At 43.0% G+C, this 18,857-nt stretch overlaps 1 protein-coding gene across 1 annotated transcript; it reads left to right on the top strand.

Annotated features, from left to right (window-relative positions):
• Positions 1–6,193: 6,193 nt before the first annotated feature.
• On the top strand, positions 6,194–17,317 carry LOC134616208 (receptor-type tyrosine-protein phosphatase F-like). The gene is made up of 7 exons (XM_063460938.1): positions 6,194–6,293; positions 8,339–8,484; positions 8,737–8,878; positions 10,048–10,236; positions 14,839–14,949; positions 16,552–16,821; positions 17,286–17,317. The coding sequence occupies exons 1-7, from the start codon at positions 6,194–6,196 to the stop codon at positions 17,315–17,317; spliced, it is 990 nt and encodes a 329-aa protein (XP_063317008.1).
• Positions 17,318–18,857: the final 1,540 nt, after the last annotated feature.

The following is an 18,857-nucleotide window of genomic DNA, read 5'->3' as shown; positions in this document are numbered from 1 at the left end:
GGATATCCATTCAAAAAGTCCCATTTTGTGAAATGTAGCCATCTACAATGCACAGAGGTGATTCTTCAGTCTCTGAACCTCGGCTGAAAGGTTTGCAGGATCCAGCTCCAGGAACACTTTTTGAAATACCTCGAAGCAATATTTGAGATTCTTGGGGTATTTCAGATCCACAACATAGGCTAGTCCCCACAGATAGCAACAGGCTCTGCTGAGATCCCCAAGAGGGGGACAGTTATGCCCTCAATAACGATCCCTACGTCACGCGGTTTGAGTGACCCATCTTGGTTCTCCAGCACGTAAATCTTCATCACCTCCTCAGCCAAAGCCTCTTCAACACAGACATCATCAGCATCCTCCTGTCGACATAAGGAACTAGAGTAATCTTACTTTTATTCCACATATTTTAAGACATGGACACAAAAAGGCTGTTTTCACATGAAATCTGAAGCTACTAATTTGAACACTGAGATCCAAAATTTTAAGCAATTTGAAGTAAAAGCTGTTCTCTGATTTACTTCATAGCTTTAGTTTTTCTGCTGGATAAGTGTTAAATAATATGGGGGGAGTGGTTCTTTTGGAATAAGTGGGGGACGTCCAGCAGTGATACACAACATGATACAAAAAGTTACTTAATGTTTCCTTAATAGCTGTTGAAGGGTTTCAGTAGTTTGAGTTTTAGTAGTTTGAGTGAAGGAAATTAGACTTCTTTAGTTACTTGAAGATGTTTCGCTTCTCATCTGAGGAGCTTTGTCAATCCTGAATTGAGTCCAGTTTCCTTCACTTAAACGTACTACAAAATGGTAACGCTGAAGTGATGACATTTTCATGTCTGTCATGTTTTTAAATATATCCACAACATTGATGGACAAGTCTAAAGCAACATGGAGATTGATAGTGCAATAACACTGTCTTTTTGTCCATTATTAATAAATGTGTTTGGCCGACTGATCTTTGGATTATTATATACTTAATAATATACATACATATATACATATACACATATAGATATATACATTCTATCTATCTATCTATCTATCTATCTATCTATCTATCTATCTATCTATCTATCTATCTATCTATCTATCTATCTATCTATCTATCGGATTTCGCTCATGCAAAATAACATGGAACAACCTTTTTATTATTTGTACTGATAGGTAAAAGCACCATTGTCTCCACCGAACTGTTTGTTCCGTGATGACAAAAGATATAAACAGAAAAAAAACCTCAAATAATTACTAAAAGGATTTTCATAGATTTTATCAGGCTCATCTAACTTATATTCATAGTGATATTTACTAAGCCTCTGAATTACTTTTTAGAGTGTAAACAACTCCCCCAAACTAATATCAAAGCAGTTATTAGTTCCAGTCCACATGAAGCAGCCTGTGCTGGTTTCTGCTGGCAGGAATCAACATCTCACAGTTAAACACACGAGAACAACTTGACCAAACTTATATTAAAGCAGTTATTTATCAGATTTATCGTGAACTGATCACAGCAACGTTTTTCTTTAATCTTGTCAATCATTAAACATGCTGACAGCTCTGTGCTGCTGTTAGAGGAAAATGATGAAATCTGCAACACAGGATCACAGCCAGGACTATGTAAACAAATATCAGCTGTTACACTGGGACAATTAGCCACGCCCACGACTCGCCGTTACCAGGTCACCTGACTCCTGTTTGCTGTTAATTACATAAAGTAGGTTGTTGGACTCCCTGAAAAATAAATAAAGAACGAAACACTTTGAGAGAAGGAGACAAAAAGGAGATTCAGTAAGTTCACCGTTATCTTTTCTGAATGTTCTCATCGAGTTTAGTTTTGTATTTATATACAATGTTGACATTTGTTTGTTTGTTTTACATGCAAATATTTATAAAATGATTTAAACTGTTAACAGTTACATGCTTTATGCTTTCCTAAACATCTACAGCTTCTCATCTGGGATCAAACACATGATGCGTTTATAACCAGAACTTTTACTAACAGGAACATTTTAACTTTAATGTTTTAATAACTGAACAATCACAGTGTGGATGAACACGTGTTGGCAGTTTCTTGCATAATCACAGCTGACAGTGGTTTTTTTTGTTTTGTTTTTTTTTTTGTTTTTTTTTTTTTAACCTGTCCCGTTTGGTTCTTTTGCCATCAGAATTATTGTCTAAAGGCGAAGAAAGATGCCCAACGGATTTACTTTACCAAATGGGCCATCCCAGCCTTGCCGTAATGGTCCATTTGATTTACCTTTTATTGTTTATTTTATTTTATTTATTTATTTATTTATTTTTTACTTGCTAGATACGGGACAGGGGAAAAGAAAAGGGAGAAAGAAAGAGGGGGAAGAAAAAAAAACAGCTGAGAAGAGGGACGGGGATAAAGGGCAAAAAACAAAAACCAACAAAATAAGCAGACAAAAAATACATATATCGATCACCTGGATCACCTGTTGGGAAAGAAAAAAGAAAACAAGCAGAAGAAAACGAGAGTAATAGAATAAACAACATCACAATGATATATGGGAATATAACACTAAATACTTAATATTAAACATTATTGTGCAGCACGTAAGATCGACAGCGCACAGTGTGCTTTGAGGTAGGAGCCAAAAAGGGTGTAGTTTGTGTGTGTGATCACCTGTGTGTACACCTGTGAGCATGAGCGCGCTTGTATTTAAAAGGTTCCTTAATGTAATGATCTGCTAGAGGGTGTGGGGAGCCACAGCCCCATCCTCCAGGGCATGAAGCAGGTATGGAGGAGATCAAAACTCCAGACATCCAGAGGCCCCCAGAACACAAGAGACCAAGGAAGACCAACAGAGGGGCAGCCGCGCCACTATCCCAGAAAGAGCTGAGGAGAGTCCCAGATGAGGGGTCACTCAGCAGCCGCGGAGCAGAAGCCAGGGGGGGTTGCAGTGACGTGCCCGTGAGCTCCGCCGGCAGCCAGCTGTGCCTGAGTGACCGAGCCCCAGGCCGAGAGGCCGAGGGCACCCCACCCCCGAAGTGGCCCGAGCGAGCCCCAGGTTCCAGGCCCCGATAAGCAGCCACCAAGGAGTGAGCCGGTGTGTACCCGGACGCCCACCCCCGGACACAAAGAACCACCAACGCATCGATGTCTGAGGGCGTCTGCCACCGGCAGGGGAAGTGGTGGGGGGAGATAGGCCTCCAAACCTTGGAGGGCCTGAGATGTCCCCAGAGAGGTGGCGTCTGATACCCAACCTGACATATAGACACAGACATACAGGCACACTCAAATACAAACATCCATTCCCACCCTCATGCTCTCATAGGCAATTACTCCACACTCAACCAACGTGGAGACAGACATAAAGAGACGCTGTACACACAATCACACTCCCCAAGCGTACTCTAAGAACCGGGTCTAGGTACCCTTGCCCCTGGAGGGGGAAACTGCACCCAGACCCAGGTGGTGTTACCCTTTTCCCTGCAGTGGGGAGAAGCAGACTGCCCCGACTCCGCAGCAGCAGGGAGGCCCCACACACCAGACCCCAGTCGGACGGCCAACTCCTCCTCCTAGCCCCCCCGCTCCAGCAGGCCGCAGAGACCGGGGGTGTGAGAAGACTCCAAACCTCCCTCTACCCGCTCATATGTAGTGTTGATGTATATGTGTTCTAAGGTGCAATTAAAACCCAGGAGGGCATGGAGCTACCTGCCAGAGAGCAGCAGGTAAGCGCATAGCCCCTCCTGATAGCCCTCAATGTCTACGTGTATTTAAAATTGAGAGGTGGGCAACTACGCCAGGGGTGAGGTTGTACACCCTGATGGTAATTTGGAGTCCGTGTTGTGAGCCCACCCCCAAGATCCTATATGTATGTGTTATGAGAGTGTGAGTAATGTGAATGTCTAAGTTGTGAGATAAAATTGAGGCAGAGGCAGCCAGAAGGGGACAGAGGGGGGGGATGCCTCCCCTGCACCCTGGTGACACACCCCTACCCCAAGGCCCTGCATGTGTGTGTGATTGTGGTGGAGCGGGAAGAGGGAGGCAGCTGGAGATGGGGAGGGAAGAAAGGGAGGGGCAAGTGACCCCTCCCTGGGGCCAGCTCCCCCGCTGACCCCAGTAGGCACCCCCATGCTCTGCAACCCGCCAGGGAAAGGGGGCCAGGCCCATCCGGACCAGGGCCCAGTGCAGCAGCGCCGCCCGGCCCCACAGAGCCCGGGACAGCCCACCCGACCCCACTACAGAGAAAACTGCACCCACCCCATCATCCACTCATCTTCCAGACTACACAAGACAATAGACGCCCAGGCTGAGATCTTCCTCCACCTCTCCTATATCTCCCCCTCCTGCAGAGAGAATTCCTGAGGAGAGGAAAGCTCCTGCAAGATGTGACAACCTCCCCCACCAGTTGAAGAGTCCCCCAGGTGGCTCAATGCACTGGCGGCGCCCTGCGCCAGGACTGGGCCCCCATATACCCACCCGCCCACAACCCCAGCAACACACCAACCAGGACCCGAGCCCCCGAGGCCCGGCCAGGGCCCCAGCCCAGAGACGGAGCGCCCCCAGAACCCCACGCCCGTCCCGGACCCACCCAGGGGCAGCCAGGCTACCAGGTCAGTAACCCACGTCCGTCAGCACAGACCCTCCCCTAGCCCCGCTGCACGCAGCCACGAGGAAACCGTCACCTAAGAGCCGACAGAGCCCTTAATTGGCCATGACCGCTACCCCGGGTTGAGCCCCCCAAGGAAGATGCTCCTGGGGAACCCCCCGACGCCCTAAGCCTGTCCCTACCCCCACACCAATCACAACAGTGAAGGTGGGACCAAACTATGACCCCCCCCCCCCCCGCTAGGTGATGGAGCTGATCAAAGGAGCCCACAGCTGACAGTGTTATATGATAGTTTCTGTGTGTTTGCTATGTCTGATATTCTTGGTTGTACTGGCAGACAGACTGCAGTCATCAGGATGTATGAAGTGGTTTCATAGAAAGAAACATCCGCTTTGACAAGTATCCGCATTATTTCAACATCTGTGTCCCAAATTATAATCAGAAAATGTAAAACTTCTCTGAAGTCTTGAGACTTTTTGAGTTAAACAATTTTTAACCATGTGACAAAATGTTTCTGCAACAAAATTATTGATAGTGGAAATATTTAAATAAATGCAGCAGTGATTTAAAAAGACTTAAATAACTTGATACTTATGTACCTGTGATCATCTTTTTTCTGTGACTGTGTGAGAGTCAGGTATGGTGTATTGTGTAATTCTATGATCACCACATTTCTGGCATTGTGACTGCTCTGCTCCCTCCACCTGCACAGACAGTGAGACACCTGATGGTATGCTGAGTGTGATCAATGAGAGAACAGAGTCCAAAATTTACACAAATGGAAGAAATATAAAGTCAGCATCGATATCACTGATTTCCATTTCACTCTTTGAGGTCACAAAGATGCTCTGAGATCTTCTTCCACAGCCTAACACAACCATTCATTTCACCAGGCCATCACTGACCACCACCAAACTGGTCATGTTTGTGCCTCCAGACTCCTTCATGTCTGTCACATGTGCTGAGTATAGACCCGAGTACCCTCAGAAACATGCCTCAGTTGCTTCAGTAGGTGGAGGTCACTTTGTAGGGCTCTGGCAACGCTCCTCCTCTTCCTCCCTGCAGAAAACCTGTGGAGCTTGACTGGGCTGCAGATACTGTCTCATGCCATCAGCAGAGAGGAGGACAATAACAAAAAGTAAACCAGAGAAAAGTCAGGAGGAGGGATAAGAGCAGAGCGTTACCATTATGGGGCTTTGCCTTGTTCTTGTTTTCTCAGTATACATGTTGTTACTCGAATTCGCACCAATGCAGCTGAAATGGATTCATAGTGGTTTATGTTTCTGAGCAGAGTCTTCCCTCAGTGTCCTGATGCATGCTCAATCACAGAGGGAAGGAAATCCCATAAAGTTGATTCTTTGCATGTTGATGTTGCGTTTTCAGTCTCTAAGGCTGAAGAAGTCGCATAGGTGAGTTAAATGTTTCTCCCACTGAAAACACAACATACAGAATATCAAGTTAGAACAGAATCAACTCTCTGGCTCCTCCCTTAATGTTTTGAACAGCTTTTGTGCTTGATTGCTCTGTACCTCTCTTCTGCATGTGTTTGCTGTCTCAGGTGTTTGTCTTTGACCTTGACATATTGGGACGTGGCCAGACGGTGACTGAGCAGAAACAGTTTGTAACATGGTGTGTAATATTCACCTGGCAGGGTCCCATCTGCCCAAAGGGGGGCTGCTGGTCCTGTTTTCCCTCAGCTGCATGCTGTTCTCGTCTCTGGGAGAGAGTAAGTGTCCTCACACTGTTACACCTTAGCTTTATCATCATCCAATAAAACATTAAGCTTCATGAGTATTTTGACACAAAGTCCGTTTTATGCTGTAATTAGTGCAGTGATCAGTGGCTCACCTGCAGCAGATTTCAAGGATCTCTGTTCATTTAAAGCATAGGTGTCAAACTCTGGCCCGCGGGCCAAATTTGGCCCGCAGCCTAATTACATTTGGCCCGCGAAGCCATACCAAATTACTATTAGAGCTGGCCTACTGGTATTATACAGCTAATATATATATTGTTTAGTATTAAGCTTTGCTTGTTCCATATTCAGTTTTTCAGCAAAACTTGTTTGAGTCCATAAGAAAAGATTCATTCTTATATCTGGAGGAAGATTTTTTTTTTCAATAAATATTAATGTTAGCCCGCGACTTTGTTCCAGTTTTGATTTTGGCCCACTGTGTATTTGAGTTTGACACCCCTGGTTTAAAGGAATGATATAGATAACTAATGTTCAACTTATTGCAATAATTTGTTGCACTTTGACTGATTACATGAAGAGAACAAACCTTCATGCCGTCCAGTGTGTAGAAAAGATTCACACTGCACAGCAGAAAGCGCTCCATTAGACTTTTACTTTTGTGGTACCTCTGGGTGTCAGAGACAGGCAGGCAGCACCGCCCTGTGGGGACAGGGTTGGGGACCTCACCTATAGTGCTGTCATAGGGTCATAGAGCCCAACCCCTCCTGTTTCCCACCTGACTATGGGAACTGCTCCATCCTTTAAAGCATGTATTATGTTGTCTTTTGTTGTGTCTAAGATGTCAGGTCATACATTTAAAAGGTTTTCCTAAACTTCTTTAGACTAAAAAGATGTTGATTTCGGTTTTTTAAAACCTACTTAGAACCAGTGTTGGTCAAGTTACTTGAAAAAAGTAATCAGTAACTAATTACTGATTACTTCCCCCAAAAAGTAATCCCGTTGCTTTACTGATTACTTATTTATAAAAGTAATTAATTACTTAGTTACTTTTTAAAAACACAATTTACAACCTGAATAGGTAATAAAGTGATAGATCTTTCAGCCCAATTCTACTTTTTCTGCATAATCCATCATATAAAATATAATGGAAAAGTCTCTTTTTAAAACTTGTTTTATTAGTTTTAACCTTTTAACTTTATGCATCAAGCAAACATTAAATTCTATGCAACATTCTCTGACTGGAAGAAATTTGTTTAACATTTAAACCTATTTTCTGCACATTCCAGCTCATAAAATAAAATATTTTTTTTGTGTTTACACTCAGTCTTTCAAATAGATGCAAGTAAAACACAGCAGAAAATAAATAAAATCAAAGACTAGCGGTCCCGTTGCTCTATTTTCACCTGTAAAGCAGGAGTGGGGCAGGCGGAGGTTTACCCTGGTGCAGGTGTGCTGCAGCGGTCAGTGGAAGAATCCGCGAGTTTCTCTGTGAATTTCTCATTATGTCGTAGCGCACTCGCTGCTTGCCTGGAGGTTTAGGGGGTTTTTTTCGCTGTAAAAAGAAGTTTTCTTCCCACGCACAACGGACACTAATGTTTTTGTCACTTTTTATGGAATCAAACTCAAAGTAAGGTCAGTACTTCCACGCTTTAAACGCTACACGCTCATACTCTCCCACACTCGATATATTATCCATTGTTGATCTGCACACAGCTGTCTCTGAAATGGTGCAGCGTTATAACATAGTAGTGGCTTTTTCCTAATTTTGGGAGATGCTCAGTCAGTCACCTGATCACACAAAATTGTGTTTCATTGTTATACAAAACATTTCTTTTGGAATGATAAACTTTGTTTTGCTTTAAACACTGTGTCAAAACAAAGACAAGAATGTGACACTCACACACAGACTGGACGTGTGTCTCATGACTGAGCTGCAGGTGAAGCAGCAGCGCTTCTCTGGGTTTTCTCAGGGTGTCCTGTGTGTGGAGAATAGTGACACCCACAGATAAGGTCTCCCATCACTCTGAACCTCCGTGTCTGTCAGTAATTTATTTGTCCTGTCACGTCATCTTCATCAGGCCTTCCAAGTTTCATCACATTTCCTGTGAATCAGACGGGCATCTCGGGTGGAGTTGCTTCATTTGTGTGCCAGGCCACAGGAGAGCCAAAACCCACAATCACCTGGTTCAAGATAGGCAAGAAGATCAGCAGCCAGCGATTTGAGGTGGGTGCTGATGCATGCCTCTAGCATTGCTAAGCATAAAAACTAATTCACAGAGCCCCCACAGTGAATCACGCTGTTTGTTTATTTATTATAAACATTTATTTAATTACTTTGACATAAGAAAGACAAAGCTCTGTGTAATCTGCAAGGACGACTGGATTTTATTGAAATCTTGTAATGAAGCGAACGTTTTTGAAAAGGAAAAGAAGCCTTGAAAAATAACTCTCCTCCCGTTTACTGTGGCTCTTCTAGGTGATTGAATTTGATGGAGGTTTGGGGTCGGTGCTGCGGATCCAGCCGCTGCGCGTAGACAGAGATGCAGCCATTTACACGTGCATCGCCAGTAATAGTGCAGGCGAGGTCAACGTCAGTGCCAGACTTGAAGTGCTGGAGGGTAAGATGGATCCTGTTTTTTTTTTTTTTTTAAACTTTCACTGTGGTCCTATTTAAAACTTTTTCTTCTACTGTGGATTTTTTAAGATTTTATTACCCCCCCCCCCCCCCCAAAAAAAAAAAAAAACAAAGAAAAAAAAAGCAAATATTCATTCATGCAACACCTCCAAAATCTGTGGACACCTGGTATTATTGTCACAAATTAATTATTATTAATTATTTAATTATTAATGAGAAAGTAATGCTTATGGTTTCCACTGACGTCAATGAAATACACCGTGTATGTCAGATTCAATGAAGACCAAATGTTTTATTTTATTTATTTACATTTATGTATACAGGTCACATTGAGACTCAATGCATCATTTAAAATAGAGACCTTTTTCAGACAAACATATTACAATTACAAATTTGCAGATGCAGATTTCCATGGTGGTTTTCTCACATTTAATAAGGAGAATAGCAGGAGAATTTCTTTTAGAAGACATTTTTAAAAATGTCTTCTAAAAGAATCACATGATTTAAATGATCAAAATATATGAAATACTGCGACCCCCCCAACAAACAAACAAACAAACAAACAAACAAACAAACAAACAAACAAACAAACAAACAAACACCAGAAAAAAAAACAGGAGAGTGCCAGAGTTTAAAGAGGGACTAAACGAGTAGGACATCAGTTTAGGGTTAGTGTTTCAGGGAAAGAAAACATGAATCATAAATTTTGGTTTAAGTTCTGTATTCTGTTGTTCTGTTACATTGATTATCATAAAATGGGTTATTGGTTAGTTGCTGTACTGTAAGCCTAAGGCAGCTTCGTACTCATCAGAGGCAGACTGAAATGATCCTTCTTCTTTCTAAACTTCAGACTTCTTGTGTTGTTGATAACTCACCATTATCATCAGTTACAAACACAATTCTACTTCCTCATCACAAAGAGCAGCAGATCTAAAGTATCACTCTTTGGTATCTTCTGCTCTTGCACTAATTTTGTGGCCTGTAGCAGCTGAAATATATTTGCTGTCTTTGTCTTTACCAGCTCAACATATTTGCTGCAGTCAGCTCCTCTCACAACAGTTTTCGACTTGTGATCACAACAGTAATCATCAGTCTGTCTGTGGTGCTCTCAGGGTCTGTGGTTGTACTAAACCTGCCTTTTGCATTTTTCAGAGAACAACATCCCCCATGACTTTCCCTCCATTGATATGGGTCCCCAGCTTAAAGTTGTTGAAAAAAGCAGAACTGCCACAATGCTGTGCGCTGCCAGTGGAAACCCAGACCCAGAGATCTCGTGGTTCAAGGACATGCTTCCTGTGAATATCAGCAGCAGCGACGGGCGCATCAAACAGCTTCGCTCAGGTAGACTTTAAAATGATCTGATTTAATATCTCAAAGGTTTGAATTTGCGTGGCGTACTGAGAATGTTGCAAAGCAGCTTTCAGATCTTTGTTCCTGTACCATTTCTTTTATTCACGTTCACCATTAAAGGCTTGAATGTTTTATTCAACTTCATTTTGATTATTTGGATGAATTCTTCTTGTGAGCTTTATTGGTCAAACCAGGACAGCTGCCACTTTAAAAGTAACTCGGATGTTGGAATAACGTTTCCTGCAGTCTTTGACAGCGATGACTGTGTCTGTAACCTTACAGATATACAGATAAAGACATTTTCACCATAATAAATAATCCTCAGTTTTCTGTAGGAGATGCAGCTGGTCACAGAGAGGCAGCTCAGCAAGAGTTCTGTTGAGTAATACAAAGATGTTGCTGATGGAAAAGATTCAAGCTGGAACAGGGCTCGCAAAATCAAAATCCCTGGTAGCCCTTCGGGCAGGGACTCTTCAGTTTTTGGTAGCCCAAAATAAATTTAAGTAGCCCGAATAAAAAAGAGAGCAATGTTTTGATTGAGGTTTAGTTTCCTGTTTTGTTTCCGTTACAATATTATACATTAAAGTATAATATTGTAACGGAAACAAAACATTAATCAAAAAATTGCTGAAACACAAATCACAACATTGTATAAAAATTACAATCATCAACTCAAATATTTGGTTCTAATTGAACAGAAATTTCTATGAACTTGTAAGAACTGTAGAACATGAATCATTATGTGTCAGATCCTGAATTTCCACTGAAGTCACGGGTAAGAAGTAAGTGGAACCAAGATCTAGGCCATTTGCTTTTTGAAGTTTGCAATGGCTCCTAAATCTTACCGGTGGTAGTTCACTCTTTGCAACACAGTACGCTGTTCTAAACAGATTTTTCAGGTTTATTTGTAGTATGTTATTTGCAATTGGTGTTTGTTCTGGGAAAGATATTGCAGACTGAGCAATAATGCATTTCTTGCATTTCTCATAGGTTCTAATGGGGGCCTTTCTTAAAATTACTGGTCCCAGTGACAAAGGCGCTTGTCGACTCAGAAATCGAGGGAAACCAACAACACACCCGGCAGAACATTATGTTATTTAAACGGGTGCACATGAGTGGTCCGCATGTGCGCATTCGCTGTCAAAATAAAAGACGCGCACCAGATAAGAAGTTGCGTCCATATAAAAGGCACTGTTTTTGTCCGCTAGAGTGGGATTTTCACGGCACATTCTGCACCACATCTCTGTGCGTTCATCATTTGTTTGAAGCCAGCTCACCTCCTGCAGCCACTTTTCCGAGAATACGCATGTCAGGGTTCCTGGGTCGTTGACCCAGTGATTCAGTTTGTTCATGTTCAGTTCAGTTTGCCACGTTTACGTTCTCACTTCCTGTTTTTTCCCATGTCAGCTTGTGTCGTTAGTCAGACTATGTTCATCCCTGTACTCACCTGTTTCCAATCATTGTCATCATTCAACCTGTGTATTTAAGTCCTCAGTTCCATCTGATCGTTGTCGTGTCATTGATGTTATGTTGTCGTTCCCGTTAGTGCTCAGTTATTCAGCCAGCCACTTAGTCTTTCAGTCAGCTAGTCAGTTCTGCCTTTCCTGCTTTGTTCATTCACCCGCTCCAATAAATCCTCATCATTTCTGCACCGTGAGTCCTGCGTTTGGGTCATCTCTTCCACGCCTCCACACACAACCCCTGACAACGCGCTTCTTTTGTGGTTCGGACTCCTTCTGACATTTCTTTGGAGGTGGAGGAACACCGAAGTAATTGCTTAAAGGAGCTTCTTCAACATCTTTAAGAGTTCTGAACAAATGTCTGTACTCCTCCAGAAGATCTTATGCACGCAAACGCGCGTTGCAACTTCTTATCTGGTGTGCGTTTTTTTTTTATTTTGACAGCGAATGCGCACCTGCGGACCACATATGTGCACCCCTGGTTATTTAGCTTGTCATATTGCAGCCACAGAAATTCTTTTGTCCATGAAACCATAAAGCTGCACTTTCTTTTTGCCTTATAGTCTGATTTGTCATAACTTTTCCGTTTTGTGGAAAGATTTTCTTTGTTCGCTAGCCCCGGGATGTCGGGCTAGCGATTTTGCGAGCCCTGTGGAAGTTGATCAGGCTTTTGTGCCACCAATGCAGTTTAAGTTTCCACAGTTATAAGCAGCATTTTCAGACATCGTTAGATTCATTCATGAGTTCAGCTGGTGTCATTATGTCATCCAGAGATTGAGATTCATTCACTGAATTCCACCTTCATACAAACTTTATACAATCTAGAAAACAGACAGCATAAACAGCGTACTGTCAGTGTACAGGATGAAATCAGCCAACTCATGAAACATCTGCTGACATCTGGTTGAATTCAGCTGTGTACGTCCACAAAGAGCAGCAGGTCAGCTGCACACTAAGAAAATCTACTGGAGTTCTCAATCGAAATGACTGAGTTCTGATTCTTTTCCCCACACTGAGCCACTACAGCTGATTCTAGGTTTCCTCCACCTGCTGAATCCACTTTAACCTCTTCCCTGATCATTTTCCTGTTTATAGTCACAGTCCCCCTGTACAATGGAGGCAACAGAAAATAGAGATATATATTTTTCTTCTTTTTCTCCAGATTCAAGTCGAGTATAATTAGAATTAAAAGAAGTTAGACAAAAATGTGTGTTCCCATATTCTAATATTATTTTATTATTATGTTAATATAGCACAAGCTTCAGTTAGCTTTGCACAAAAATAGAAACGCCCTCCAACAGAGCCACCATCGAGAGTGTACTAACCTATTGCATATGCATCTGGTACACTAGCTGCACAGTGGTTTAGAGGAAAGCTCTCCAAGGGATCATTAACAGCGCCCAAAGGATCACTGGCTGCCCTCTCCCTACGCTGGAAGATCTACACAACACCCACTGTCTTAAAAAAGCTCAGATCATTATAATAGATACCTCACACCCTACTTTGCCCTCGTGGAAACGGGACAGAGCAATCAGTGCAAGGACTCAAACACAGCTTTTTCCAACCACAATAACACGTCTGAATGCTGTTACTAAAAATGTCCATCACGCCATTCTTGAAATGATCTATGCACTGACTGACGCATGTGTGTGGAGATGTATGTGAATGTTTGCTCATACTCTTCTTATTAGGGTTTTATTTATTGATTTTTTAATCAGTTTTATTGTTTTTATTTGTATTTTCGTATTTCTATGGATTATGCACTGATTGGTGACCACTTTTAATTTCATTGTACCTGCAACAATGACGATAAAGACATTTTGAATCTGATTCAAAGAGATATTTTTTACTTTACTACTCTGAGTACATCTCAGAGCCTGCACCTTTACTCGAGTAAAGAAGTTGAACCAGTACTTTACTGGAGTAGTTTTTAACAGTAGTATTTGTACTTCTACTTAAGTACAGAATGTCTGTATTTTTGCCAACTCTGAGTCACTGCACACAACATTTTCCACGTGTATAAAAGACTTGTTGCTTTGTTGACTCTCTAACACACACACACACACACAGTTACTAAAGTGTGTGTCCGAGAAGGAGAAGGGAAACACTGCTGGGACTAATTACACAGACGAGATGAGGAACAGAGGCCGAACATAAAGCAGGACTGTCAAAATAAAACAGGAAGTACACGACAGACACAGAGGCCCACACTAGACACCGCACAGAGGGAACACTGAGTATAGGGACAGGAGCGACCTGAGACACAACTGACTGGGGAACAAGAACAAAGGTGAGGACAGAACTAAACCTACACTAAACATGGAGGCGCCAGAACGAAACCTAAGAACTAGATTTTACAGATCAAAGAAGGACTAGAGCACTAAAACAGAAACCAAAACACTAGTAATGAAAAACCATGAAGTCACAGATTAATAATAATAATAAAACAAGTCCAAACCACTGGGTCACCGACCCAGGACCGTGACAAGTTCAGATCGGTGCTGAGTTAGAAGAGAAAACTGACCAGAGGCTCTTTCAGTCATGAAGCCTCCATGTTCACGTTGTCACATTAATGGAAAGAAGTTCACGCTCTGCAGTATGAGGTTAGTCTGTAGGTGTGAGCAGACTCACTGTAAACTGAAATAGATGGATCTGCATACAGTCTCTGTTTCCTCAGCACGAGTGTCTCCAGCCAAAGATATTTCAGAAGCACACATCCTCTCTCCTTGCTGGACTGGGAGGGTGCACAAACTGGATTCAAACATTACAGAAACACTACATAAATTAATGTTTAATGAAAATTAAAACATCTTGCAGCGCTTCCAAAACAATCACTGGCTTTCAGAAATTCATGTTGGGGAAACTGAGAGCACACGATCACAGATTTTCTTGAAAGTTTTTTTTTCTTTTTTAAATGCAGCTTCATTGCAATGAACCATCTCTTAACAATGAAAGGTAAAGAAGATATGTTTTATATTTCCTGATCTGCTGGATGTTTGTATTGCTTTAAGTATTTTATTGCCAAATCTGTAATCCTGTCTGATCATGAACTGGGTTATACTGGGTTACAGTTGGCTACTGACTCTCTAGCAAGTCACTATCAAACAGCTGAGTTCACTAATTCTCTACACAGGAGCGCTGCAAATTGAGAACATTGAGGAGTCGGATCAGGGGAAATATGAATGTGTCGCCACGAACAGCCTTGGTGTGCGTTACTCTGGTCCCGCCAATCTCTACGTACGAGGTAAAGTCTAATGTTTCTGTCATTTGTGGAGTTAATCATTAAGGTCATTGTGTTATCTCATGAAATCACAACTGTTTAAACCCTCGTCCCTCCTGGTTTGATTTAAGCCCTACTGTGGGAATGTGCAGACAGTGTTTTAATGGCATCTTCTCTTATAACTTTAGCTGCCCCTGACCAGTGTTGGGCAAGTTACTTGAAAAAAGTAATCAGTAACTAATTACTGATTACTTCCCCCCAAAAAGTAATCCCATTACTTTACTGATTACTTATTTTCAAAAGTAATTAATTACTTAGTTACTTAGTTACTTTTTAAAAACACAATTTACAACCTGAATAGGTAATAAAGTGATAGATCTTTCAGCCCAATTCTACTTTTTCTGCATAATCCATCATATAAAATGTTATCAAATGGAAACGTCTCTTTTTAAAACTTGTTTTATTAGTTTTAATCTTTTAACTTTATGCATCAAGCAAAAATTAAATTATATGCAACATTCTCTGACTGGAAGAAATTTGTTTAACATTTAAACCTATTTTCTGCACATTCCAGCACATAAAATAAAATATTTTTTTGTGTTTACACTCACTCTTTCAAATAGATGCAAGTAAAACACAGCAGAAAATAAATAAAGTCAAAGACTAGTTGCTCTATTTTCACTTGTAAAGCAGGAGTGGGGTAGGCAGAGGTTTGCGCTGGTGCAGGTGTGCCGCAGCGGTCAGTTGAAGTCTCCGCGAGTTTCTCTCTGAATTTCCCATTACAGTCGTAGCGCACTCGGCGCTTGCTTGGAAGTTTTAGGTGGGGGGGGGTTTCACTGTAAAAAGAAGTTTTCTTCCCACGCACAACGGACGCTAATGCTTTTGTCACTTTTTATGGAATCAAACTCAAAGTAAGGTCAGTACTTCCACGCTTTAAACGCTGCACGCTCATACTCTCTCCGCACTCGATATATTAACCATTGTTGATCTGCACACAGCTGTTGTCACGAACGTCGCACTCGCTTACGTCACTGTCATGAGACATTCTCGCAAAAAACTTACGTTTTTAGTAACGCAGTAGCGCAGCGTTCCTACGGGAAAGTAACGGTAATCTAATTACCGTTTTTGAAATGGTAATCCCTTACATTACTCGTTACTTGAAAAAAGTAATCGGATTACAGTAACACGTTACAAGTAACGTTACAAGTAACGTGTTACTGCCCATTTCTGCCCCTGACACAGGGAGACAAATCACTCCTCATTATTGATTATAAAATGCTTATTAGTGTTTTGGTAAGAAAGAGATGGGCTCGGCTAACATTTCATGATGTTGTTAAAAACATACAGTCGTGTATCACAGAGACAGTTTCATGGATGAGTGATCAAACACTGTTCTCACACCCACCAATAACACACTCTGCTGTGAGACCTGCTTTAAATGTGCTTGTTATGTTATTCCATTATTCTCTTTGTGCTTGTCTGCACATCTGGACAGAAGCCATCAGCCCTGCATTCTGTCAGCTGTTCTGAGTTAGCTTTTACCCTGTATGTAGTGTAACTATTCATAACGTCACAAAAAAGCATTATAATGACCTCACATATTCCTTTTTCTTTTTATTTCGTTAGCACGAAGAGTCCCGCCCAGGTTCTCCATTCTACCCTCCAGCCAGGAAGTGATGGCAGGCGACAGTGTCAGTCTCACATGTGTAGCAGTGGGCTCACCAATGCCATATATCAAATGGACCATGGGCCCGGTGGACCTGACCAAAGAAGACGATATGCCAATAGGGCGCAATGTGCTGGAGCTCACCAACATTCAAGAATCAGCTAACTACACATGTGTGGCCATGTCTAGTCTGGGCATAATTGAAGCTACTGTTCAGGTTACTGTGAAAGGTGAGAGCTGATTTCAGATCAGTGGTTCTGTTGATCTGAGATTTCACAAAAGTGTCAATTCTGACGTTGATTTGCCTACAAATGTAGTTGTTGATAAAACAGTCCAAATTCGTTACTGATACTGAAGTCGTTCTGGTGTTTAGTGAAATGTTTTAAGGGACTGATACAAAAGCTTGTAGGTATTTCTTTCTGTATGTTGTTCTTTTTGGTGTCCAAGTGTCTGTATGAGTGTGACTCCAACCAACTCTGTGTTTGTGACATCGGCACTGTATCGTCTGTCTGTAGCAGAGTAGTGTAATCAGTGTAATCTGTCGTGGTCCCTGTGTCTGCCTGGCTGGCCCCGCAAGGCTACATGTGTTTATTGTTTTGCTCTCTCTTTTCCTCGTCATTCTGCCTGGGCGGAGCTCACTGTGGGCTTCACGCACCTGTCTCCCATTACGCTGCTGTTGTGTTTGCCATTTAAGGCCAGGACGCAGATCCTCTCATCACTGGATGATTGTGCGAGACACTTTTCCCTGGACCTGTGACCTACCTGCTGCTTGGGACATGAATGATTGGATGTGTAGAATCGTGAAGTGGAGTGTGAGAGAGTCTTCCCTTTTCCTGAACTTTCCTTTTCCTGTACCTGTGGAACCCCGGATTTCCCCTCCCACGTGTGTATGTGTGTATGTGTATGTATATGTATATATATATATAAAAACACCCATCTCGCCCCTGCGGGCGGTTTATCCTTCAAGCTCGGGTCCTCTACCAGAGGCCTGGGAGCTTGAGGGTCCTGCGCAGTATCTTAGCTGTTCCCAGGACTGCGCTCTTCTGGACAGAGATCTCCGATGTTGTTCCCGGGATCTGCTGGAGCCACTCGCCTAGCTTGGGAGTCACCGCACCTAGTGCTCCGATTACCACGGGGACCACCGTTAACTTCACCCTCCACATCCTCTCGAGCTCTTCTCTGAGCCCTTGGTATTTCTCCAGCTTCTCGTGTTCCTTCTTCCTGATATTGCTGTCATTCGGAACCGCTACATCGATCACTACAGCCGTCTTCTTCTGTTTCTCTACCACCACTATGTCCGGTTGGTTAGACACCACCATTTTGTCCGTCTGTATCTGGAAGTCCCACAGGATCTTAGCTCGGTCATTCTCCATCACCCTTGGGGGCGTCTCCCATTTTGACCTCGGAACTTCCAGGCCATACTCGGCACAGATGTTTCTGTATACTATGCCGGCCACTTGGTTATGGCGCTCCATGTATGCCCTGCCTGCTAGCATCTTGCACCCTGCTGTTATGTGCTGGATTGTCTCAGGGGCATCTTTACACAGCCTGCACCTGGGGTCTTGCCTGGTGTGATAGACCCCAGCCTCTATGGATCTTGTGCTCAGTGCTTGTTCTTGTGCTGCCATGATTAGTGCCTCCGTGCTGTCTTTCAGTCCAGCTTTGTCCAGCCACTGGTAGGATTTCTGGATATCAGCCACCTCCTCTATCTGCCGGTGGTACATACCGTGCAGGGGCCTGTCCTTCCATGATGGTTCCTCGCCTTCCTCCTCTTTCTTGGGTTTCTGCTGCCTGAGGTATTCACTGAGCACGCTGTCAGTTGGGGCCATCTTCGTGATGTATTCGTGGATGTTTCTTGTCTCATCCTGGACTGTGGTGCTGACACTCACCAGTCCCCGGCCTCCTTCCTTCTGCTTAGCGTACAGCCTCAGGGTGCTGGACTTGGGGTGAAACCCTCCATGCATGGTCAGGAGCTTTCTTGTCTTTATGTCAGTGGCTTCTATCTCCTCCTTTGGCCAGCCTATTACCCCAGCAGGGTACCTGATCACGGGCAGGGCGTAGGTTTTGATGGCCCGGATCTTGTTCTTACCGTTCAGTTGACTCCTCAGGACTTGCCTGACCCTCTGCAGGTACTTGGTGGTTGCAGCTTTCCTAGCGGCCTCTTCATGGTTCCCATTTGCCTGCGGGATCCCCAGGTACTTGTAACTGTCCTCTATGTCTGCAATGTTGCCTTCTGGAAGTTTGATCCCCTCAGTTCTGACTACCT

The sequence above is a fragment of the Pelmatolapia mariae genome, linkage group LG18 (assembly GCF_036321145.2).
Source record: "Pelmatolapia mariae isolate MD_Pm_ZW linkage group LG18, Pm_UMD_F_2, whole genome shotgun sequence".
NCBI lineage: Eukaryota > Metazoa > Chordata > Actinopteri > Cichliformes > Cichlidae > Pelmatolapia > Pelmatolapia mariae.
This window is presented reverse-complemented; position numbering and strand designations above follow the sequence as displayed.